General features: G+C 43.5%; 1 protein-coding gene across 1 annotated transcript in view; it reads left to right on the top strand.

Moving 5' to 3' along the window:
* The window catches only part of mims2 (mitochondrial inner membrane scaffold 2), a 47,106-nt gene that overhangs the window by 12,224 nt on the left and 8,108 nt on the right, over window positions 1-26,774 (top strand). The window contains exon 2 of the mRNA XM_078555376.1: window positions 24,687-24,868. Coding sequence (XP_078411502.1) covers window positions 24,687-24,868 — 182 coding nt within the window. The remainder of the gene's footprint in view (window positions 1-24,686; window positions 24,869-26,774) is intronic.

Raw genomic sequence — 26,774 nt, forward strand, 5'->3', positions numbered from 1 at the left:
CCTGTTCCACCAGATGCTATTTCCCCAAGGTCGAAGTGTTTACTAAGGTGTTTACTATAACCCACTATCACAGTCATATTTCCTTTCTCAGTGACTGTCTCCGTCGCTGTACCTTGAGTGTCCTGCCATCCATTCTTAATTAGCACATTCTCTTAGATAATATCACCACCTTCAACACCTCTTTGTTCCTTTATCTGTGACATCTTTTGATTATCTGCTCCTATCACTGCTTGCTTATCCCTACAACCAACACCCCCCCCCCCAACTTCTCTCCCCCCCACCTTAAACCAGCTTATATTTCACCCCTCTCCTATTTTTACTTAGTTCTGTTGAAGGGGCATGAGGACTCGAAACGTCAACTCTTTTCTTCTCCGCCGATGCTGCCAGACCTGCTGAGTTTTTCCAGGTAATTCTGTTTTTGTTTTGCTATTTCCCCAACCCCAAGTTGTACACACAAACTTTGTTATCTTAATGTAACTGCTTGTTTTAAGGAGTAGGCTTATTGATTCCAAGTTTAAAATCTGCTCCTGTTGTCACAGATAAATCACATTTCTAAGTTTCTATTTGTCTTCTGGCTTTTGTGTTGTGGGAATTTTACCTCCACACATTTTGAATTCCAATATGCCTGCTGCTTTTAAAATTTTTGTTTTGATGCATAATAACTCATTTTTATGAAAAATAATCTTCTTGGCGATTCCTTCGCCTCCGTCGCATCTGTTCTGATGATGCTACCTTCAAAAACAGTTCCTCTGACATATCCTCCTTCTTCCTTAACCGAGGTTTTCCACCCACGGTCGTTGACAGGGCCCTCAACCGTGTCCGGCCCATCTCCCGTGCATCCGCCCTCACGCCTTCTCTCTCCCAGAAACATGATAGGGTCCCCCTTGTCCTCACTTATCACCCCACCAGCCTCCGCATTCAAAGGATCATCCTCCGCCATTTCCGCCAACTCCAGCATGATGCCACCACCAAACACATCGTCCCTACACCCCCCTGGTGGCATTCCATAGGGATCGTTCCCTCCGTGACACCCTGGTCCACTCCTCCATCACCCCCTACTCCTCAACCCCCACCTACAGCACCTCCCCATGCATACGCAAAATACGCAACACCTGCCCCTTCACTTCCTCTCTCCTCACCGTCCAAGGGCCCAAACACTTCTTTCAAGTGAAGCAGCATTTCACTTGCATTTCCCCCAACTTAGTCTACTGCATTCGTTGCTCTCAATGCGGTCTCCTCTACATTGGAGAGACCAAACGCAGACTGGGCGACCACTTTGCAGAACACCTTCGGTCTGTCCGCAAGAATGACCCAGACCTCCCTGTCGCTTGCCATTTTAACACTCCACCCTGCTCTCTTGCCCACATGTCTGTCCTTGTCTTGCTGCATTGTTCCAGTGAAGCTCAACGCAAACTGGAGGAACAGCACCTCATCTTCCAACTAGGCACTTTACAGCCTTCCGGACTGAATATTGAGTTCAACAACTTTAGATCTTGAACTCCCTCCTCCATGCCCACCCCCTTTCCGTTTCTTCCCCCTCCCTTTTGTTTTTTCCAATAATTTATATAGATTTTTCTTTTCCCACCTATTTCAACACTCGGAGTCCAGATGCAATAATCAAGTGGTTCCTTTATTACACATGCGAGGAGTAAATGAGTAAATGCTGGGCAATCCAGGCGCTTCTCCACCAAGGTTCAAATGAGCACAGTTTATATGTTTTTTTACTATCAGTTACAATGTAATGGTATTAGTTAGACAAAGGCCACAGTACAATGACACCCCCCACCCCCCACCCCCCCCCAACCCCCCGGTGGGCTGATAATTGTGTTCTTGTACAGTAATTACAGTGCAGAGACTGGGCATTGTCCTTTTGAAGATAACAAAGAATATATGTTTGTTCTATACAAACGGGGGCTGAGTAGATGTGGTTCGAGGCTATCAGACGGTGTTAAATGGCCTTCCCCATTTCTTGATCGAGTCATCCCGTCCCCGCCTGTGTGTGTCTCCCATTTCCTAATTACAAATTTACAGCTGAGCCCTTTGTACAAGTTTTTAGCTTTCATGTAAGGCTGTGATTGTGTATGCTTTAGCACCGTAGCTGCTGGTGCTGGCTGGCACTTTAAAATAAATCCAAATTTTCTGCATTTCACAAGGCTGCCAATGATGGGACAGGAGGGGTGGGGAAACAAAATAATCAGAGGAATGTTGGGGGAGGAGGTTGGTTGTAGGGAGATGGAGTAAGATGAAGATAGAGAAAGGCAAGACCATGAAGGGATTTAAACAGAGAATTTTAAATTGAAGCATTAGGAATAAAGAAAGACTTGCATTTATATAGCGCCTTTCATGAACACTGGATGTCTCAAAGCACTTTACAGCCAGTGAAGTACTTGAAGTGTAGTCACTGTTGTAATGTAAGAGACATGGCAGCTAATTTGCACATAGCAAGATCCATCAAACAGCAATGGGCTAATGATTTGACAATCTGTTTTTGTGACATTGATTTCAGAGAGAATCATTGGTTAGAACACAGGGAAAGCTCCCCTGCTTCTCTTCAAAATAGGGCCATGGGATTTTTTACATCCACCTGAGAGGGCAGGTTGGGGCCTTGATTTAACATCTCACCTGAAAGATGGCACCTCTGACACTGCAGAGCCCCTCAGTACTGCACTGGAATGTCAGCTTAGATTGCTGTGTTAAAGTGGGACTTGAACCCACAACCTTCTGATTCAGAGGCAAGAATGCTACTGACTGAGCCAAAGCTGATACATATTGAAAGACTGGGAACCAATTTAGGTCAGTAAGAATAGGTGTGATTTGTGAGAAGGTCATACCTGAGCAGTTTTTCACATTGGGTAGATGCCAGTGTTGTCGCTGTACTAGAACATCTTGGTAGGAGTATGGTTAGTTCTGGAGCACGAGTCTTTTTTCCAGCATTTTCTGTTTTTATTTATAATAAAACTGGACGGGTCATCGAGCATCATCAACCTAGGCGTTGGACATGACAAGGCACCCAGCACAGCCAGCCTTGCAAATTCCTCCTCACTAACAGTTGAGGACCTGTACTATGGCATTGTGGTATTGTCACTGGATGAGTTTTCCAGAGATCTAGGGTAATACTCTTGAGGGCCCAGGTTCAAATCCCACCACAGCAGATGAAAATCTGATGACCATGGAATCATTGCCAACTGCTGTAAAAACCCATCTGGTTCATTAATATCCTTTAGGGAAGGAAGTCTGCTGTCCTTACCCAGCCTGGGCCTCCAGGGCCACGGCAATGTGGTTGACTCTTAAATGCCCTCTGAACAAGGGCAATTAGGGATGGGCAATAAGTGCTGGCCTAGCATGAACAAATAATAAAAAAAATTCAGCTAGTCCTACTGCGTTCATTATCATTACTAGCTTTGTATTCTTAATTGAGTTTATTAAATCTATGTAAATTCTTCAGCTGCTGTGTTTCTGGACCATTAGGCCAAGTCTCTGGATTATTAATCAAGTAACATAACCACTATGTTGCCAGACACACTAGTAAAACAAAAACAAAATACTGTCGATGCAAGAAATCTGAAAATTGTGGAAACACTCAGCAGATCAGGCAACATCTGTGGAAAGAGAAATAGAGCTAACATTTCAGATTGATAGCCTTTCATCAGAACTGTCTGTTTTTATCTCATATGAGTGGAGTGGTCCTGGTTGGACAAGTACTGGTAAATTTCTCAGTAGCTTCGTTGAAAATGGTTAATCATCTGAAACTTTGAATCAGTTACATTATTTGTTTTCTCGGCGTGGGCAACACTATCAGTAACTGAAAACCTTTTTTATATTAATAATTTGTTCCTCTTTCATTCCTCAAGTACAGTACTTTTATTTAATTAATTTTTTTTCAGCTGAACGAATATTATTTGTGCCGATATTGCTACAATTTAACTGACTTGCTTGACCAGCAATTGGTCAAATCGATTTTTTAAAAATATATATATTTAAAAGAGCTGCTGGCATGATGGGTTGAATGGCCTCCTTCATTGCTGTTGTCATTCCATGTTATCAAGCTTTTAATAAAGAATATTAAGTTACTTTACAACACATTTGTGATCTGCAGGTTGTTTTGTCTGTTTCCACTGATACAAAGGCCCAGAACTTTTGGTTTCCTGATAGTCAGAAGCCCCAACACAGTTGGAATTGCCCGGGACTTTTGGGCAATTCCCCTGCTCCCTGGGGCCCTCCAAAAAATTCTCCAACTCTGAGTTAGACTTCAGACAGTTCTGATTTACTTACCTGAATAGTTACCCAGGAAATGTCAGACAGCTTAAAGCTTAGTTTAACACCTGGGTAACTGCAGAACTGACTGCCCCAATGACTCACACTGACCCCGACTCCCCCATTGACAGCCATACCCCTGACCTTACACCAATCACCCCCCTGCCAACCCAGACCCCTCCTGACCCAACCTGACTAGCCCTCCCAACCCGACATGACTAGCCCCCACTACCCGATTTTTTTTTTCTTCCACCCCCCACCAAACTTACAACTCTCCCCTCCCCCCACCCCACCCCCGACCTGACCTGACTTACTCCCACCTCCCGACCCAACCCTACCCCCTTACCCACGTACCTTACCCATCTGTGGTAAAGTGAGGTACCCTGTCACTTTAAGAGAATGCAAGTGTACTGATCATGTGACAGCACTGACGAATTACTGTACAGCGCGCGGAACTGTAAGACTAGTTCTGGAGGTTTCTGAGTGAGCACATATGATCTGGTGCTCTGCCCTATGTCTCAATAAACCATCATTGTTTATTCTTACATCAGTCTCTCCCTGTTATTGATTGCAAGCAGCAATTGATGAGAATATAGGAAGGCCTGCAGTTAGAGTCGGTTGGCCAACAAACTAATTTACCCAAGACATAAAACCACCCTAGCTCCTCATCCACTTACCTTCTATCTGTAGCTTTTTAAAGAAGCTTTGGGACATTTAAACTCTTACCAGAATACAGCAGCTAGTGCTGTAAAAAGGGGGCAGATCCTCTCTGCTCCTCCCTCTGAGGTTTCCTGCATTAACTGAGTTCTGCAGGATCCTCCATTGGATTATTGGAGGCAGGCAAGTGGTTCTTTTTTGTGGCTGAAACCTTCCAACTCTGAACGGAAGGTTCAGGCTAAAGTATACATTTTGTAATATTTGTTTCAAGCCATCTCTGCTTGTTTGATTAAGAATATCTTTGCAGGGTAGGTTATGTTCCAACTTGAAGGCTAATAACACATTATTTGTCTTTTCGGAGGTTACATAGTAGTTATGTTACTGGACGAGTAATCCAGAGGTTTGTACCAATGATTATGTATGTTCCACGACTGCTGGAGGAATTCAAATTCAATTAGTTAATAAATCAGGAATAAAAAGCTAGGCTCAGTTATGGTGATTAAGAAACTACCAGATTATCATTAAAAACCGACTTGGTTCAATGTCCTCCAGGAAGGAAATCTCCATTCTTGCCTGATCTGGCCTTTTCTGTGACTTCAGATGCACAACAATATGGTTGACACTTAATTGCCCTCTGCAATGGCCTGCTACTCAGTTGTATAATTAAGGATGAGCAATAAATGCTGGCCTTGCCAGTGACACCCCTATCCTATTATCGAGTTATGCTGAGAGGCAGGCAACACCCTTTGTTCCTCCTGTTCTTTGCTTACACTGGTATTACTGAGCCACTAGTCTGATAGCTGCATCCAAGTGCTTCTTGTAGGTGGAGGAGTGGCAATCAGGTGGTTATGACCTTCTGGTTGTTGTCATGGTGACATGTCTGGAAGCACAGCTGCCAGGTATGGAGTGGAGTCAAGTAGTCAAATGGGTTACATGCTGTTCACTGCTAATGGCATTGGCACTGAATCATGACTCAATGGAAACTCTACAACCCTAACAAATATCACTTTTTAGGTCTAAGAGTTACTCATCTCACTTTTAAAGCCCCCCTTTTTTGTTAGAAGTTCTGTAGGCTGTAATGGATTTGGCAATCTGTATAATTCTCGCTGTTTGTAAATGTAATGCCTCATGATATTTTCAGTGTTGACAGCTCGTAACACGAGTGACAGCTGAAGGAACGATGGGGAGACATATTGTTCAGTTTAAGACAGCCAAAGCCTGTACTATGTAAATATGTATGTGACTGACTTATTTGCATTTTTATATTATGAAATGTAGCCATAACACTGGCATATATCAAAACTGGATGATCAGATTATCGATTGCTTGCTGACTTATATTGATTCCTGGTCCTCCATCACCTCAATTTTAGGATTCTTATTCTCGTGTTCAAATCTTCCCATACTTATCTCTATGAACTCCACTAGCACTCCAACCTTCTGCAAATTCTGCGTTCCTTCAACTCTGACCTCTTGCGCATCCGCCACATCCTTTACCCCATCCTTGATGGGCCTTCAGCCATTGAGACACATAATTCTGGAATTTCCTTCTTCAGTGTCTTTGCCTCTCTCTTCCCCTCTCTTCTTTTAAGGTACTGATTAAAATCTACTTCCTTAACCAGGCGTTTGATCATCTGTCCTCAAGTTCCTTCTTTGGTTTGATTTTTGAATTTTTGCCTCCTGTGAAGTGCCTTGGGACGATTTATGACATTAAAGGTGCTATATAAATGCATGTTTTGGTTAATAATCAGGTATATGTGTTGGGTTTGTGCCTCATTGTCCTTTTCTGATCATTTCCACACCATAGCAGTATATATAGTTAAGCTTATCTGTTTGGCAACACGTTTTATTCACATGCATGAGAATATATTCATTGCACTGCAGATACATGGTGCCACAAGCTGTTTCCAATTCTTTTTTCCACAGCTAAGGATATTTTACTCCATGCACCAGACTCCTGGATGTCTAAAGCATAGAAAATTTACCCCAGACTGAGCATCAAACACTTGTAATTTTCCCAGCCTCTCTGGATTTTGTATTTGGTACCTGCTCTTGATAATTTATATAACATTTCACAGAATCGGCAGTATAGGAACAGGCCTAAACCAAATGGTTTGTGCCAGTCTTTATATATGATCCTTCTGTCCCTGAGAGTTTATAAACTCCCCGCTGGGGAGCTGAACCCCAGTGTTCCACGCTACAGGTGGCAATGCTCATTATATATTACTGAGGAATGCAAGTCATAAATATTTTCAAAAATCTTAGTAGAACCATAGAAAGAACTTACATGTCCTCAGGATGTACCAAAGTGCTTCACGGCTAATGATGTTCTTTTTTTGAATTGGTGTTTAGGCAAACACAGCAGCCAATTTGTGCATAGCCATAATCCACAACAGCAAATGATAATGAGGTAATCCGTTTTAATATTGGCCAGACCACTCGGGATAAACCCCCTACTCGTCTTTGAAATAGTGCGAGGGAATTTTTGTATCCACCCGAGCAGCTAGATGGGGCCTTGGTTTAACGCCCCATCCAAAAGATGGCACCTCTGACACTGTGATACTCCCTCAGAACTGCACTGGAGTATCAGCCTTGATTTTTGTGATCATGTCCTGGAGTGGGACTTGAAACCGGTGACTCAGAGGCAAGAGTACCAGCTGAGCCATGACTGACTTTACGACACGTGGACTTTATAGAGGCTGAAGGGAAGTTCTACTCACTGTTTCACAAGTACCTCGCTGAGATTCTGAAGTGATGAGAAAAGATTACATTCACGTTTAAGTAGCAATGCTATCAGTCAAGATGAACAATTAGCATTACAGCAATAGAAGGAGTTCTATACCAACAGGAGGGTGCTGGTTTCCGCTGCTGGTCTTCCTGTTTTTTTTAATTCATTCACAAGATGTTGGCTTCGCTGGCTGGGCCAGTATTTATTGCCCATCCCTAGTTGCCCTTGAGAAGATGGTGGTGATCTGCCTTCTTGAACCGCTGCAGTCCATGTGGTGTAGGTACATCCACAGTGCTGTAGGGAGGGAGTTACAGGGTTTTTACCCACTGACAGTGAAGGAATGGCGATATATTTCCAAGTCAGGATGGTGAGTGACTTAGACCATAAGACCATAAGACATAGGAGCAGAAATTAGGCCATTCGGCCCATCGAGTCTGCTCCGCCATTCAATCATGGACTTGAAGGGGAACATCCAGGTGGTGGTATTCCCATCTATCTGCTGCCCTTGTCCTTCTAGATGGTAGTGGTTGTGGGTCTGGAAGGTCTAAGGAGCCTTGATGAATTCCTGCAGTGCATCTTGTAGATGGTACACAGTGCTGCTACTGTGCATTGGTGGTGGAGGGAGTGAATGTTTGTGGATGTGGTACCAATCAAGTGGGCTGCTTTGTCCTGGACAGTGTCAAGCTTCTTGAGTGTTTTGGGAGCTGCACTCATCCAGGCAAGTGGGGAGCATTCCATTATACTCCTGACTTGTGCATTGTAGATGGTGGACAGGCTTTGGGGAGTAAGGAGGTGAGTTACTTGTCACAGGATCCCTAGCCTCTGACTTGCTCTTATAGCCACAGTATTTATATGGCTAGTCCAGTTCAATTTCTGGTCAATGGTAACCCCCAGGATGTTGATAGTGGGGGATTCAGTGATGGCAATGCCATTGAACATCAAGGGATGATGGTTAGATTCTCTTTTATTGGAGATGGTCCTTGGCTGGTGCTTGTGTGTGGCGCGAATGTTACTTGCCACTTGTCAGCCCAAGCCTGCATATTGTCCAGGTCTTGTTGCATTTGGACTTGGACTGCTTCAGTGTCTGAGGAGTCGCAAATGGTGCTGAATATTGTGCAAACATTAGCGAACGTCCCCACTTCTGACCTTATGATGGAAGGAAGGTCATTGATGAAGCAGCCTGGTTGGGCCCAGGACACTACCCTGAGATATTCCTGCAGTGATGTCCTGGAGTTGAGATGACTGACCTCCAACAACCACAACCAACTTCCTTTGTGCTAGGTATGACTCCAACCAGCGGAGAGTTTTCCCCCTGATTCCCATTAACACCAGTTTTGCTCCTTGATGCCACACTCGGTCAAATACTGCCGTGATGTCAAGGGCAGTCACTCTCACCTCACCTCAAGAGTTCAGCTCTTTTGTCCATGTTTGAACCAAGGCTGTAATGAGGTCAGGAGCTGAGTGGCCATGGCAGAACCCAATCTGGGCGACAGTGAGCAGGTTATTGCTAAGCAAGTGCCACTTGATAGCACTGTTGATGACCCTTTCCATTACTTTACTGATGATGGAGAATAGACTGATGGGGCGATAATTGGCCAGGTTGGATTTGTCCTGCATTTTGTGTGCAGGACATACCTGGGCAATTTTCCACATAGCCGGGTAGATGCCAGCATTGTAGCTGTACTGGAACAGTTTGGCTAGGGGTGTGGCAATTTCTGGAGCACATGTCTTCAGTACTATTGCTGGAATATTGCCAGGGCCCATAGTCTTTGCAGTATCCAATGGCTTCAACTGTTTCTTGCTATCACGTGGATTGAATCGAATTCGCTGAAGACTGACTCCTATGAAGCTGGGGACCTCCGGAGGAGGCCTGGCTGGGTCATCCGCTCGGCACTTCTGGCTGAAGATTGTAGCAAGTGCTTCAGCCTTATCTTTTGCACTGATGTGCTGGGTTCCCCCATCATGGAGAATGGGGATATTTGTGGAGCCGCCTCCTCCAGTGAGTTGTTTAATTGTCCACCACCATTCATGATTGGATGTAGCAGGACTGCAAAGCTTAGACCTGATCCATTAGTTGTGGGAATGCTCAGCTCTGTCTATCACTTGCTGCTTATGCTGTTTTGCATTCAAGTAGTCCTGTGTTGTAGCATCACTAGGTTGACATCTCAAATTTAGGTATGACTGATGCTGCTCTTGGCATGCCCTCCTGCACTCTTCATTGAACCAGGGTTGATACCCTGGCTTGATGGTAATGGTAGAGTTGGGGATATGCCAGGCCATGAGGTTACAGATTGTGGTTGAGGACAATTCTGCTGCTGCTGATGGCCCACAATGCCTCATGGATGCCCAGTCTTGAGTTGCTACATCTGTTTGAAATCTATCCCATTTAGCAGAGTGGTAGTGCCACACAACACAATGGAGGGTATCCTCAATGTGAAGGTAGGACTTTGTCTCCACAATGACTGTGCCGTGGTAACTCCTACCGATACTGCCATGGACAGATACATCTGCGATAGGCAGGTTGGTGAGGATGAGGTCAAGTATGTTTTTCCCTCTTGTTGATTCCCTCACCACCTGCTGCAGACCCGGCCTAGCAGCTATGTCCTTTAGGACTTGGCCAGCTCGGTCAGTAGTGGTGGTACCGAGCCACTCTTGGTGATGGACAGTGAAGTCTCTCCCATCCCCCCACCCACAGCACATTCTGCACCCTTGCCACCCTCAGTGCTTCCTCCAAATGGTGTTCAACATGGAGGAGCACTGATTCATCAGCTGAGGGGGCAGGGGGCGGTATGTGGTAATCAGCAGGAGGTTTCCTTGCCCATATTGGACCTGATGCCATGAGACTTCATGGGGTCTGGAGTCATGGACCCGGTCTTGACTGTATACCACTGTGCCGCCACTTCTGCTGGGCCTGTCCTGCATGAGACAGGACATACCCAGGATGGTGATGGTGGTTTCTGGGACATTATCTGTAAGGTATGACTCTGTGAGGATGACTATGTCAGGCTGTTGCTTGACTAGTCTGTGAGACAGCTCTCCCAATTTTTACACGATCCCCCAGATGTTAGTAAGGAGGACTTTTCAGGGTCGACAAGGCTGAGATTGCCTTTGTCTTTTCTGGTGCCTAGGTTGATGCCGGGCGGTCCATCTGGTTTCATTCCTTTTTTGTGACTTTATAGCAGTTTGACACAACTGGGTGATTTGCTAGGCCATTTCAGAGGGCATTTAAGAATCAACCACATTGTTATTGACAGCATACTTATTGAAAATTAACACTGATGCTGTTTCACCAAAAACTGTCCTTGTTGGTGAAACATCTTATAGTCATCTATCGTCATCTTCCTGCAGAACACCTCATAACAGAGTTGACAAAATAGAAGATGTAAATTGATTAATTCTGTCTGATGTTATTCCTGCAGTATTTCCGATATCTCTTGAGCATTAGTTTTTTCTTTGTTATTTCATAATCAACATTAAATGGGCCATTAGGCAATCTCTGATCAACTTGTTTTATGCAAGTTATATGGAAAATGTGCGGCTGAGATCTTAATTAATTATTCACAAGTTAATATATTCTATTTATTTGGAAAAAAAGTAAGTCTGAGTATCTTGCATGGCAAACTGTTGTTGGTGTAAGTTTTGGCTCAGAGTTGGGGAATTGCAAGCCCTCATTGTTGATCAGCCACGATAAACATTACATTCTGACTGGGTGGTTCATAGGATCCACCTGAGCATTTGCCTAAAGGCACCTATTCCACATTTTTCATTTGACTCATTATATTGTTTCCTCATTATTCAACCTGTCATCTCACAAGCCAGAGCTGGAACGCTATTTCCACTCTGTAGAAATTAAGGGAAACTTAACTGTCACTAGTTTCCTGTGATAAGGTAGCAGAGTCTAGTGAAGTTGTTGTGAGTTGGTGGTTGTGAGTATCTTACACTGCACCAGTCTTCTGGGGAAGAAGCAGGGTGGCAAGTTAACATTAATTATCCTCATTTTAGAGCCACTCTTTGGGCATCCCTCTGTCCAGTTGATAAGCATGTATAGCACTACTGCACTCAGCAAGCCTCACAGATTTATTAAACTGCGAAACATGGCCAGCCTTTTTTGGAAATGTCCTGACAGCTGATTTAATTCTTATGAAGTCGTCTCCTGTCCACCTCATTTAAATTTATGCTAATTTGATGTACTTTTACAGTGTGTACCTGGTGGAATCACCTTCACTCTTTCAATGATTATACATCCTCCACACAGCACAATTCCCTCATCACAGGCAATACAGGTTATAAAAAAGTTTCCTATTTCAGACTTCCAGCATCCACCGTACTATGCTTTTTAATAGCAGCAGCAAACAAGGCCTGGGGTGTTCAATTTTTCTGTCTGTGTGTGACACAGTCAAGCGCCACACATGTGGTTTAAATCCATGTTCCCATTAATTTATGCAAATACCATGTCACAGTTAGAATATGTGTTTTCTCACTGCCCGTGATCAGTGTGTTTTGTATGTGAGGGGTGTGTTTTCTCACTGCCCGTGATCAGTGTGTTTTGTATGTGAGAGGTGTGTTTTCTCACTGCCCGTGGTCAGTGTGTTTTGTATGTGAGAGGTGTGTTTTCTCACTGCCCGTGATCAGTGTGTTTTGTATGTGAGGGGTGTGTTTTCTCACCCTCCGAGTGATTGTCCCAATTTAAATACTTTCAGCAGCAAATTTTTTTTGAGCAATAAGGAAGGTTATTTGTTACCCCACACTTGCCCTGGCGGTTTAAAAACGTGATATCTCACTCATTAGATTCACACACAATATTACTCACACACAGACCAGATACAGATGAAGAAAAAAATATGATTACAAGGTATAATTGTCTCAGCCTCTCTTTCATGGCAGGCCCATAGTTTCTTAGATGAGTTGATGCTTTTAGTTGAAGTGAAGGTCTTGTAAGTGGAGGTTTCGCAGCAAGCAGTGAGGCTTCTTTTGTTGAACTTCCAGGAGGTTGGTTCTCAGGTGAACTTGAAGTTGGACTAGGTTTGGGAGAGTCCTTTTCCTACTTTCAATGTATTGCTGTTCATTACCTTGGCTGCTTAGTTGACTGCAGCACTTTAAGTGTCGCTGATACACTGTCCAGGTCTCACTGCAGTACAGGAGTGTGATGATGACAACTGATGTGGACACCTAAGACTTTTGTTGACTTGGTGGAGGTCTTTGTTCTCAAACTCTTGCTACCATAGTTTATAGAAGGCTGAACCGGCACAACTGATCTGGTGTTGGATCTCCATGTCAATGGCGGCCTTTTGAGAGAGGTGGCTGCCGTGGTAAGGGAAGTGCCCAACGCGTTTGAGTCTTTCCTTCCAATATGTATGGGAGGTGGAACATTTGGCTGAGGTGTGGGTTGACAGCAGCTTTGTTTTGTGATATTCAAGGACAGACGGACAGAGTTTCTTGTTTGCAGAATTGAAGCAAAGTGGCTCATGGACACTTTGGACATCTTTTTAAGTTACGCTGTACTGCAGTATTAAGTGGAGGTGGATCTCATTCAAACAATTATGGAGAATTTAACTTCTCCCTGATTCTTCAAACATATTATACATTGCCCCTCATGATTTAATATTGCTCCAGAACAAGCCTTGATATAGTGCAATAAGGCTGTTATGAAACCAACTACCAAGTTATTTGCATTTGATGTGGCCAAATTCTGGGTTATAAATTTCAGTGTAGCTGCAGGATGTTTTTAAATACAAGCTGCTTGAACATGAAAGGCCAAGCAGTGTCTGGGGTATCAATGGTGCTATATTGCCAACTGGACATTTTCCTCAGCAGATTCTAGTTAGTATCTCATTAAGGTGAATTGTCAACCTACAGGGTGTTGGCAGACTCATCAAAGTATTGCATCCTATAGCCAAACCAGTCAAACATCATGCTCCCAAGTCTGGAATGAATGTCTTTGTGATACTGGTTCCTATTAAAGAGTCTCTATTCACTGCTACACTACTTGTATATGTATGGAACACTAGTGGTGGCAGAAAAGTTATTCTTCAGTGATTGTCCATACTCAAAGCTTTTTCTAACTCATTCATGGGATGTGGGTGTCACTGGCTAGGCCAGCATCTATTCCTCATCCCTAATTGCCATTGAGACAGTGGTAGTGAGCTGCTGCCTTGAACCGCCTCAGTCCATGTAACACTCACAGTGCTGTTAGGGAGGGCGTTCCAAGTGTGGAGGCACTAGTGAACATTAAGAGGAGAGAGTGCTACACAGAAGTCATGGCTCTCCAAGTGCTACTCTTGTAAGAGTGTATAAGCAGTGGTTAACCACCTTGTCATGTGCCAAGGGATGATCCTACAAGGGAGATTTATATAAGGTAATGGAGAGGAATGTGGGATAAAGTGGGTTTAAAAACAATATTTTTTGTTTCATTTATATTCCAAATAAGGCTTCAGCCAGTTTGAGAATATGTCAAGATTGCTGGAGAGTACACAGATTAGTAAATTTGTTCTTATCAATATTTATCATCATTGAAAACTCATTGGGCAGAATTTTCTGCCTGTCGGGCGGGCGGGCCTGACCCAATCTCCGGTGGGCGGGGAGCTGATCCCCGCCGGAGAAGCGGGCCCCGCCACCATTTTACGTGGGCGGGCCAATTAAGGCCCACCCAGCATGACGTCCGGTAGGAAGCGCTATGCGCTTCCTGTGTGGGCAGGGGATTCCCCAAAAGCGAGAGTGCGCTCTTTCACGCATGCGCACAAAAGAGTGCACACCTCTCTGAGGCTAAGTGCTGCCTCAGGGAGATCGCTGACAGTTTTAAAAACCTTAAAAATAGGAAAAAAAACCTTTAACATGTCCCCCTCATGTGACAATGTCACATGGGATGGGACACGTTCATAAAATTACACTAAAACTTTATTAAACTTTTTAAATCCCTACATGAACCTCATCCCGCTAGTGGATGAGGTTTCATGTTTTTTTCTGGTTCCCGCCGGGGCTCCTGGCCTGCCCACTAACCTTAAGGTTGGACGGGCAGCTCCTTTAATTGTTTCAATGATCCTGTCAATGGCCTCAATTGGCCATTGACAGGTTGGCGGGCCCACAGTTGATTTTGCTGCGTGCCCGCCTTCCTGAAAATTTAAATGGGGCGGGATGGCGTCGGGGGTTCCGCCCCCTGCTCGCCGACGGCAAAATTCAGCCCATTATGTTGGCAGTTAAAAATCTGTGGGGATTCTGTTTACACATGTTTCCATCACATATAAGCCAATATGAAATACTAACCTTTGAATTTGGAGTGTGCCCCATAGAACTATCTTTATATTGCAAAGATTTGAGCAGCATGAATTTTATGAGATAATCTGAACAGTTTGAGCTGTATGTATGACAGGGAGGTACCAGTTTGAAAGTTAAATTGTATTTGAAAATAAATCTCAGCTGCATATCAGAAAGATTATTGAGTATGGATCATTGAAAATAAAGTTAGTAAAGTTAGGTGAGGAGGTCTCAGTAAAGTTAGGAGGTATGGAGGTGTTATATTGAAGCCGATCCTGTTGAGGCACTGAGTAAAGAGGGGTTGTTCACAGAATCACATGCTGGCCATGGTGAGGTATTGGAGATTGAGCATTGTTATTTTCATCCTCTTTCTTTCTTTACACACCCCCTACCCTCCAACCACCTTCCTGAAGATTTCCCTGGGGTAAGATTTATCTAAAAGAAACATTTGAGTTTGTGTGGCGCTTTTAGCAACCATCGGACATCGCAGAGCACTTCACAGCCAAAGACATACTTTTGAAATGTAGTCACTGATGTCGTGTTGGAAGCAAAGCAGCCAATTTGCACACAGCAAACTCCCACAAACATTGATGTGACAATGACTAGATAATCTGTTTTTTGTAATGTCGATTGAGGGATAAATATTTAGAGGAGAATTTAATCACCGAGCCTAATTCTGTTATCTAATATCCAAAGGAGTATTTGGTGAGTAGCATTAGTCAGTGGTTAATTGAGAGTTATAAGCTGGCCATAGATGGAATTAGTGGCTGCACACACAAATTTGCCAACCAGCTTAATCAAAATTTGCAGTGAACATCTCTCATTGGAGAGACTGCAATCGTTTTTTCAACCTCCAGTAAAGGTAGATGGATCTGGCTGGTGTAAAAGTTAAACTGTAAGCTTTACAGTTCGGAGCAACAACGTCATTTGCACCAATGCATACATCAAACCCTGTCACCTGAGTGTTAAGTGTGGCTTAAGGAAAGTTTGAGCTACCCACCAGACTTTGTAGATTGGCCTTGGGAACTTTCTTACATATTTTTCGTTGAGTCTCGATGGTAATGTTAGAAACTTCATTAGAAGGGACTATAATAAATACCAAGTATCATCTCCAGCTATTAGCATTATTAACTAGATTATGTTAACCGTTTTCACTTAAAGGATTATTTCTCCCACATTTTCAATATTGCGCAATGGATGCCAAGAAACAGTAGCTTATATTTTTGTATAATGTTGAACTAATGTATATGGGCCATACGGGGACAGTTATGTGAAATTGAAATATCAGCATCTCCAGTGATCCTTTTCTTTCACCCTCTTTCAGTCTGGGAGCTGCTGTTACCCACTGATTGCGGTATGTTTCTAAAAAAATGTACTGACAGCCCATCTTGGGTGTATTTGTGGTGCACGCTTGACTAATTTCTAGCACCATTTGTTTATGGAATAAATCTGTATTCTTCCATCGCCCCAGGCTGGCGTGTTTCTGAATAAATTACTAATCTCCATCTATTGTGTTAACCCAGTTTAGTAGAAATGGTTCAGCATATCATTTATCTCCCTGGTGTTGCATATGACTTGACTGCCTTAGGCTCCCAAATCTATTCATTAAACTTGTGGTGCTCTATTTTTTTTAACTGGCAGACAGTTAAATTGCCTGCTTTATCTGTATTCCCGTACTGCAGGGTAGAATGCCTTCTCCAAAGGGTCGTCTTCGTACTGATTACAGGCAGGCAGTTTGCTTCCAACAAAGCTGCTTGCTGGGAGCCAAGATGGTGATTGATATGTGATATACCTACAAATGACCTGATGGTGGTGGCATTGTTAGTCATGAGTACCTTCGTCTCAGTGATTACAACTGCCTAGCTTTCGGTGGTATATTTTCTCCATAAAAGCATGCATTGATGGAGTGAAACCTGCCTCTTTTGACCCTGCCTTTTGCTTCTGCACTTCTGCTGTGGTTCATTCCCTTTTTTAAATATTCTGAAGCACTTTGGGTATTTTGTTATGTTGAAGCTGTTATGTAAACGCATTTTGATTAGAAAGTCGATTTCTATTAAAAATAATTTTTAAATGGTTCTAAAATAGAACATTTTTATGAAAAAGAATCTGGAAGAGTTGCTGGACTTTTGAAGGCTGTTTACTTTGTGGTTTGTCAGGTTGCAAGATTGTTTTTTTGTTGCAATCATTTTGATCCTGATGATAGGGAAAAGAATCAAATGTGTACATTTTTGCGTCATCAGTTCTCTGTCTGAAGACAGGTCCGGCCCCAGCGCCACAACCTCCACCAGGAGTAGGGCAAGGAGGCAGGTCCCAAACTACCCCAATGGGAACAGGAATCAAACCCTGTGATGCTGGCACCAATCTGATCCACACCAGCTGTCTAGCCAACTGGAGTCCAAGTTGCTGTGGCAACATACACTTTTACATGCATGTTGTAGCCTGGTGCGATGGATAGTGATGGTAGAGGCTCCAATTTTCTTTCCATCACATGGCTGACCAGGAATTTCTCCTCTTACCGCTTGCCTGTTGGAAGGATTGCAAGTTGCTACTGAACCTGTTTGGCTGCTTTATGAATGCATCTTCCTTGGTCATCAAGTCCTGAAGTGGGACTTGAACCCGGTGCTCCTGTCTTAGCGGCAGGGCCACTACCCATTGTGCCACAAGACCTCCTTCTCCTGACTTATCTGCAATTTTAAAAAAAACAAGCCAGGGATGGGTTACTTCAGCAACTTCAAAAAATAATTGAAATGCAAGTCCTGTCCTTCCTGAAAGGGTGAGGCAGTTCACACAGGATGTCTTTAAGTTATATATGAACTGTCTTGAGTGGGTGAGTTTCAACTTCCTTAATCAGCCAATAAATACTTCACACCACCCCGCCAAAAAAAAAACGAGCACAAATATTCAGGTTGGAAGCCAGTTATTGCCATTTGTTAGCACCTTGGCTATCTAGTTTACAATCTGGAGTTGGCCTGTGAAGGTTTTATGCACTCTCATTCCATAGCAGGTCAGCCCATACCTACAAGAGAAATGACAGGGACAGAACCTTGGGCAAGTCTAGAAGAATCACCTTGCCTAAAATGTTGACCTTTTTTCCCCCCTCTCTCCAGAGATGCAGACTGACTTGCTGTAGGTTTTCAGCATTCATTGTTTTGGTTGCTGATGCTCTCTTGTGTTTGCATTCATTTTAGCCAGTGGCAGAATAGAGTATTGCAGTTTGCTGTGGCATATGGATCTGTCTCAAGGCCAGTAATCCAGTATTTTGTTGCGATCCATTTTAAGACTTCATTCAATTAAACTACTTACATATTTTTAGATCAGTTATGCATCCTGCTGGGATGAAGGGTTTAGCTTGTGAGGAAAGATTTAACAGATTGAGCCCTGGGCCAGGGAGAAAACTGATGGGCGCTGGTGCTTCTCTTGTTTCCAAGCCCCTAATTACCCCTCTCTTGCACCTTAACCCTCCCCCTTCACGTCCTTTGGGTGCCCAGAATTTGGAAACATAGTCACAGTGAGGTTGAACTGTTTTATATAGGTTTAGTAAACCTTCTTGGTTTTTGTACTCTATGCCATTGTTTAGAAAGCCCATTGAAAGCTCAGGTTTCAGTGTGATACACTGTGCAACCGCAAATTTGTCAAACAATTACACACAGCTTCGTCATTCATATTGTGCAAACATTCATATTGTGCTCCGCTTCTTTGAACCTGGCCCAATGCGATATCCAGACAGCAACACCCAAAAGACTTCAACCTCACAAGCACCGTAAACAAGAATCCAATGTCCAAATGAGAATATCTTAAGCTGACAGTGACATTCTCTATTGGCGCATAACACCTGGTTTCACTTCCAAGTTTAAAAATTTCAAAACCTTCCAGTAAATTAACACCAACGAATGTTAACAGAAAAATTACATTTTACAATGAGTGATTAAAAACTAACTACAATTACAAATACCCAGAATGGAACATATAGTTGGAGAGCACATTACTGCAGATGCTGGAACTCTGAAACATAAACAGAAAATGCTGGAAATACTCAGCAGGCCAGGCAGCATCTGTGGAGAGAGAAACTGAGTTAATGCTTCAAGTCTACAATATGCACTAGTTCTGAGGAAAGGTCTCTGACTTCTGTTTCTCTCTGAACAGATGCCGTCGGACGTGCTGAGCATTTCCAACACTTCCCATTCCTATTGGAGTAAAAACAATCCCTTTTGCCAGCCAACCAAAAAACAATCCGACTTCTTGTGAGCCTCTCATTCCCCTTCACCAAGTAACCCAGCAGCTGCTGCCTGAGATCTGGTTTGGCACAACATTAAACATGAATTTCAAAAAAAAAGTTAAGCTATGGAGAAAACATATGCATCTTGCTTGAGCCAAAAAAAAATCAAATGTCAAAGCGATAAATTGATAATTAATATAGTGTAATTAATAAAGATGATCATTAAAAAGTGCCAAGCAGCAGAGCTAGCTAATAAAACCTTTTTGCTTAAGAAGCAGAGCTAGAAAGAGATTAGGCTTCAAGACTTGGTCACCAGAAGAGGATGGGAACTGGGACTGGGGCTGAGCTAAGGAATTGGCTTTAACTAACACAGGCCTCGTGTTCATCTCTGGTGGTGCAGGCTTCAAGCTGGCCTCAGCAGAATTCAGAAGCAGGTTGGCTTTCAGCCTGAGTTTTCCTTCTCTTCCCATCTGGTGCGGATAGGTTTTTGGGGAGGGATGAGAGGGTGTGTGTTTGCCCCCATACCAAGCAGCCTCCGTGTGCAGTGTTTGTGTGTGTGTGTGTGTTCCCAGTTCACTCCCAGTCTCAGGGCTCTGACTCTCACTCCCTCACTCACTTTCGAGGGAGGACTGAGGTCGGGAGGAACCAGAGCCACCTAAGTCTGCATTGGAGGAGGAAGTTGTTGAAAACCCTGCGGTAAAATCTCCATCCCCTCCATTCTGGCTGAGGATTCCACAATGTTGTCCTGGGCTTCGGTAACAAATAAGAATCTGCCCACTAGTGGCATTGCCCTACCACTGCACTTCCACCTCATGTTGTTAAAGCCCCAACACCACAGCCCCAACTGGAGACAAAACTAGATATATAAATTCCACTCATAAGGCCTCATGGTCAGCGAATTAGAGAATGGCAGGGTTGGCCACCATGGGGCCCCACAACAGGCTGCAGTGAAAATAAACCGGGGGATACAGAAACATAATGCACAATCCAATACCCAGACAGTCATCAATTATTTGTCCAGAACCTGCCTCAGAGGGCTGTGCAACTTTGGAACTTTCTGCCTCATAAAGTAGTGGAGGCGGGTCAGTGAGTAGTTTTAAGGCCAAGGTAGATAAATTCTTGTAAGGCAATATTTCAATATTGAAAAGGTTATCCAAAGTAGATGGGAATGTGGAATTCGAAACGGAAATAGATCAGCCATGATCTTATTGAATGACGGAGCAGGCTCGAGGGGCTGAATGGCCTACTTCTGCTCGTATATTCATATGATATCGATGAGATGGAACTGAGAATTTTTCACGGGATACTACAATGTGGTAATGTGGTGGAGCTCCATATTAACACCGAGACTAGTGGCTGGAGGGTTTGGAAAAGGCCTGGCTGAGGACCAAGGTGCATACACCGAGGGATGAGGTTCAGAAAGGGCAGGCCCTGGTGAGGCACCAGATGCTTTACTTCTTACAGAATCACAGTCCATATCTTGCTCCTTGACACGTTTTTTCCCATTTCAATCCCGAAGAACAACCATCCAAGTAATTCCAAGAGCTTTCACAGCTTCTTTGAACTTTAATGGCAATCTTGTGCAAGTTAATGGGTTTCAACAACTGCCCTTGTGCTCAGGCCTGCTCATTTGTATATGTACTCTTTTATCCCAAATCCTGCTGGACTGTCCTGTACACTATTGACATTCTACTCAGCTTCTCAGTAGCTGTGTCTCCAGCCTTGGGCTTCCAGGCCTTTCTCTTTCATGCAAAATACCTGCAGTAGATTCTGTGCCAAATTAAATTGTCATTAGACACCTGGTAAAACTGGCTGACACAGCCAGTACACAATAAGGATGAAACATTTTTTTTTTTTGCAAAAGTATACTTTATTCATAAAATATCTAAAAGAAAATTATGAAACATTTCAAAATGGTCATTACAGAAAGTGCAATGATATTCAAATTATTTAATAGCACCTCAGAGTGCAACATCATTTTCAGTACATTCAGTGTGAGTGACACAACCTGAGGGGTTCTATACAATTTCCACCCCCTCAGGGACTATGACTGAAAGGTCTTAGACAGCGACCTTTCCCCAATGCGTGTCTGCAGTGGCTGCCCCAAACTTTAATGCAGCTCTCACTCGCAGTCCTGGACCTCGGAACATGCCAGTATGCAACACTCGGTCGAGGACAAGTCTTTGAGCTGTCCAGGCTGACTGCCTCACACCGCCTTCGCTGCTCTCTTACCCGGTGCCACCCAACCAGCCACTTATTGCCATCGAAACCGGCCAGGTAGGTGGAGCTGGGAAAAGGAGAGGCTGAGGGACCCGGGTTTAAATCACAAAAGGGCCCAGGCCCAGGAGTTGGTTCTGGTCAATTGAGAGTTGGAAATAGAGAAATCAAGTTTGAAGAGGAACCTGCTTTCCCTCACTTTACAGGGGAAATAGGTGGGTGTGGGGTTGGGGGAGGGGGTTGGTTCACAAACAATAGTCACCAACCTGCTTGCATTCCAGCCAGGTCTGAAGATTAAGGAAACTCTTTCGAGTTATCAACAGTCACAGATTGCAACTCTTTCGAGTACAATCACAGTTCTTGGTTTCCGGGAGTGGGACATGAACCCACAACCCTCTGATTCAAAGGCGAGGGTGCTATGAACTGATCCACAGCTGACACCTCCTGAAGATTAAGGAAGCAGCACTGCATGATGACAAGACCTAAACAGAAGTCCACAAGGTAAATAAGGAAGGAATCTTGTACATCCTACTACTCAACCAATGATTGCTGTTGTTCAGAACAACAGCAACCATTGCTAGATTAGCCTGTCAATCGGGATGGTCTATGCACTATATTGGCTGCTTTGGACACTGACCATCCAGATTGACAGGTTACTTGGCCAATGAGCCCGGGCACCCCTAGATGCACAGGCCCTGGTGATTAGGATCGTCTCTACCCCCTCTTCCAGGCCTTGATTGAGCCTAAATCCATTGGAGTTTAGAAAAATGAGAGGTTATCTTATTGAAACATATAAGATCCTGAGGGGACTTCACAGGGTAGATGCTGAGAGGATCTTTCCCCTTGTTTGGAGGGGGGAGCACTGGTGGGAAGTCTCAAACTAGGGGATAGTTTAAAAATTAGGGGTCTCCCATTTAAGATGGAGGCGAGGAGAAATGCTTTTCTTCTTGAGGGTTGTTAGTCAGTAGAATTCTCTTCCCCGGAAAGCAGAGGAAGCGGGGCCATTGAATATATTGAAAGCTGAATTAGATAGATTTTTAATTGACAAGGGAGTGAAAGATTACTTGGGGCAGGCAAGAAAGTGGGGTTGAGCTGCAATCAGAACAGCTGGAGCAGGCTCAAGGGGCCGAATGGCCTACCCCTGCTCCTAACTCTCATGTTCTTGTGTTATTGCCTGGTCAGATCTTTTGACAACTCCACACACACGACAATGTGTTCTCTATTGGTATTTAGTACTCACTTGGGCTAAAATAAATGAAAACACAAGAACATCAGTAACAAAAACAGTTAATCCCAAAAATAAATGGCAGGCTAGTCAGCATCAATGGACAGGAAAAAACAGGTCACAAAATTTCAGACAAAGCCTGACAAATCCTCAGGACCTGCCTGAAGCGTTTCTCCTCTATTTCCATTTGTAGATATCGACAGACATGCTTTGTTCCCAGCATTTTCTATCTTTGTTTCAGATTTCTAACTCTTTTGATTTGCTTTTAGAAAGCCTCAATCACTTTGGAAAAGTGACTGAAATTTGTGCATCTTCATTATTTGCATTGTCATAATGGGCAGTAACTTCCGTGGAGTGGTTTGCCATTCCGCTGCTAGCTACCTACCTTGAAATCCAGCCGCCCCTTTCGCGCAAACTTCCGACTCAGGCTGGATGAGAACAGTGTAGTGCAGTGGGTTCCTGAGGCCTTCTGTCGAGGGCAGCTAAGTCACGCCTCCTTTTTTATGGCACTAGCTTCTGTATATCAGGTCATCTTAAAGGTCCAGCCGCTTTGAGAAGTCAGGGAGAAGGTAAGTGGGTAGGACTGGTGGGCGGGGGGGGAGGGAGGTGGTCATTGTTTGGGGGGGGTGTGGGGAAGACAGGTGGTTGGGAAGGGTGACCAGTGTGGTGGGTGGTCAGTGTGGAGGGGAGGTGAGAAGGGTAGTTGGGGAGGTTGTGGGTCAGTCCTATAGTTACCCAGAAGCTAAGTGGTTTTAATTTTTCTAACTTTTTCTGGGTAACTATTACTCTAAGACAGTTGGAACCATCTGAAGTTTGCAATTTATATCGTAGTTTCGGATAGTTTCCAATGAAGGCAATTGCCGAATGGAAGTTTGAACTTCCTGGGCAATTGCCATGCAATCCTTATGTGGGGTCTTCCTTTTGGGGATAGCGGGGTTGTGTGCCCCCCAATGCATCTTTGGGGTACCTCCCAGTTACAACACCCCGGAGTCTGGAAGTTATGGGCCAATTTTTAGGCCAAAAGAAACTTTTCTACTGAAAAAGGGTTTTCAATCCAATTCATATTTTCTCGTGTATGTGTATGATAGATTTTCTTCCAGTATCTGGAGGTTCTTTTCATGCGTAACACATAAACCAGGGTCTTGTAGTCCGGTAGTAGCATCCCCACCTCTGAGCCAGAAGCTCTGGGTTCAAGCCCCACTTCAGGACTTGATGTCCATGTGCATTCATAATGTGGCGAAATGGGTTGATTAGCAGCCTGTAAATTCTTCCAGTACACCTAATGGCAGGTGGAAAGACCGAGACAGTTGCCTGGTCAGCTAGCCATACTGCAGAAGGCAACAGCAAACCACTGCAGTACTTTACCAGCCATAATCATGGACTAATCCAATGGAAGTCTATGGCTGTCAACGCCGTTTTAGGGCATGGTGCCTGGAGAAGGAGGATTATAGAACCAGGATCGGAAATCAGGATCCCCATCTGCTGCATGGTACAAACATTAATGGACGTAAACTTTCTTAATTTGATGCTGTGATTCTCCTGCACACAGCCATAACTGAGTTGGTAGCACTCTCATCACTGAGTCATAAGGTTTTGTGTTCTCATCCCACTCCAGCATTTGAGCACGATGATCTAGGCTGACCTCAGTACACTCCTAAGGGAGTGCTGCACTATCAGATGTCTTCTGGATGAGACATTAAACCGAGGTCTCTCAGATGGACAAAAAGGATCCTAAGACAAGAGCATTAGGAGAGCTGTCCTGGCCATTATTTATTCCTCAAAAAACATTATCTAGTCAGGATCACTTTGTTGTTTCTGGGAATTTGCTGTATGCAAATTAGTTACATTATAACCATGACAACCCTTCGAAAAAAGACTTCATTGGCTATAAAGTGCATTGGGACAGCTACCGGTCATGAAAGGCGCTATATAAATGCAAGTCTTTTTTTCCAACCTTCGAAGGATGAACATTTATGACCTCTCATCTGCTCTTTTATTCCTTGAAGCAAATTAACTTTCTTATGTGACCACTCTTTGAATGCTTTACATGCCTTGGAAAATCCTGCTGAATTTTATAAGTTATAGTCCATTGTTTTTTAAGCTCTATTAATAGCCTTCATCCTTACTGTGCCTCCTCAGAGTGCGAGCAGAGATGGAAAGACTGAGAAAGGAGCCAGAAGTTTTGATAACAGAGACGGTAAAAAACTCAGCAAGTCTCAGCAGCTGAAGCAGGTCTTCAAAGAATACGGAGCTGTGGGTGTTGTATTTCACACTGGAATATCACTGGCCTCACTTGGAATGTTTTATCTGGTGGTTTCAAGGTGAGTCTTGCAAAGGATCCATTTCTAAATGAGATGGGCATTTCCAGTACTCAATGTGATTATAATGTGTTATTGTTTTCCGTCTCTTCTCCCCACCCCTAATTTTCTCCCTTTTCTACCCTCTCCTGAAGGCGCTGATTTTCCATGAGGTAGTCGTATGGGTATCAGATTCCAAGAAATACCATTGCTCAAGTACCCACTCTTCATGTATAAGTCCTATCAGGCTGGCTATCGAAATCCAGAGGGCATCACAGCTGAGTCTGATCCTATCCTCACCTGTTATTTAAGTAGCAGAAGTCACTAGATAATAATCAATCACAATCCCTAGTTGAGTTTAGCTAGCTTAACATAGGTGATATTGTATCATGAGCTATTATCAGCATCTGCCTCTGTTTAAAACTTGCACACAAAGAAAAGCCAGCAGCAATTGCAGTTACTTTCACAGACAGACAGTTTGCAAGCCCCAATCCAACAGGATATCTTTAGGAGGTACTTTTGCAGGGCTGCACAAGTCCATGAATTTGAGCCTCTGAAGTCTGTCAGCGTAGTAATATACAATGGACATTTCAGCAGCAAGTATCAGTGGAACCACTTTTGTAGGAACAGTAGAGAATCAGGATCTGTTGAAATTTCAGATAAGCTCATGACCTAGACTGACGTTTCAATACATTAGGGAGGGACTCATCATTGTCAAAGATGTTCTTTACATGAGATTTTAAACTGAGCCCCAGTCTGCATTCAGTTGTTCAGAAAAGTTCACATGACACTATTTGAAGAGTGAGTTCTGCAGTGTTCTGACCAATGTCCTGAACCAACATCATCGAAAGCAACATGTACCAAGTTATTCAACTGATTTATAGCGGTTATGTTACCTTGTGTGTAAGCTAGCTGCTGGGTGTGCCCTGAGAGCGCTGATTTCGGAAGTAATTAATTGATTGTGAAGATTCCATACAGAATACCCTTCCTAGCGGTACTGTGGGTGTATTTACACCAGTTGGACTGCAGCGTGAAGAAGGCAAATCACCATCACCTTCTCAAGGGCAATTGGCCATGGGCAATAAACTCTGGCATTGTGAGCAATGCCCATATATCGTGAACAAATAAAGTACATAGAATTACGTGGAATATACAGCACAGAAACAGGCTATTTGGCCCAACAGTCTATGCTGGTATTTATGCTCCACTTGAGCCTCCTCCGACCTTTCCTCAGCTATCTAGATCAGCATAGACACAAAAAGGATCTGTATAAATACAAATATTTTCTTTCAAAGTATGTGTTCCATTAATTTCTCTTCCTGTATTGAAACACACCAATATTCTACATGATTTAAAGCAGCATACATTTTAAATAGCTGCAAAAATATATTCAGTATTGAGAAGGTTAACTTGAATTGGAGCAATCATCAGTCTGTTATAAGGAATATGTACATTTTGAGGAACATTTTCTTTCTCTATGTTGTTTATTTTTTTCCATTCAGAATTGGAATTTTCTTCCTGTTGACTTTCTCAGTGCTGTTTTCCTGAGTAGACACCCAAGAATGTTTTGTATATTTTCAGAGGGATGATAAATGTCTTTTTTCATCCTACTCAAGATAATGATGTATTTTCTTTCCTCATTCGAGCTACAGCAGTGTGGAATTCTATTCCAACGTATTGTACATTCTGGATCTGACAGCTCCATTCTTTTCAAAACATCTAATTTATCACATTACATACCATTTGTTTTATCATTGTGGCATCTGCCTCTGAAATATTTTAACACTATTAGTTTATATCTTCCACATGACTTACTGATTTGTCTTGTTTTTTATTTAAGTACAATCCCACATCTCCTGCCAAGCCAACTGAATGAGCATCTTTGTGGTAATATGTTTGGACTGGATTTCAAGATATTGTAGAATTCCAA

This window comes from Cetorhinus maximus, chromosome 13, assembly GCF_964194155.1.
Source record: "Cetorhinus maximus chromosome 13, sCetMax3.hap1.1, whole genome shotgun sequence".
Classification (NCBI taxonomy): domain Eukaryota; kingdom Metazoa; phylum Chordata; class Chondrichthyes; order Lamniformes; family Cetorhinidae; genus Cetorhinus; species Cetorhinus maximus.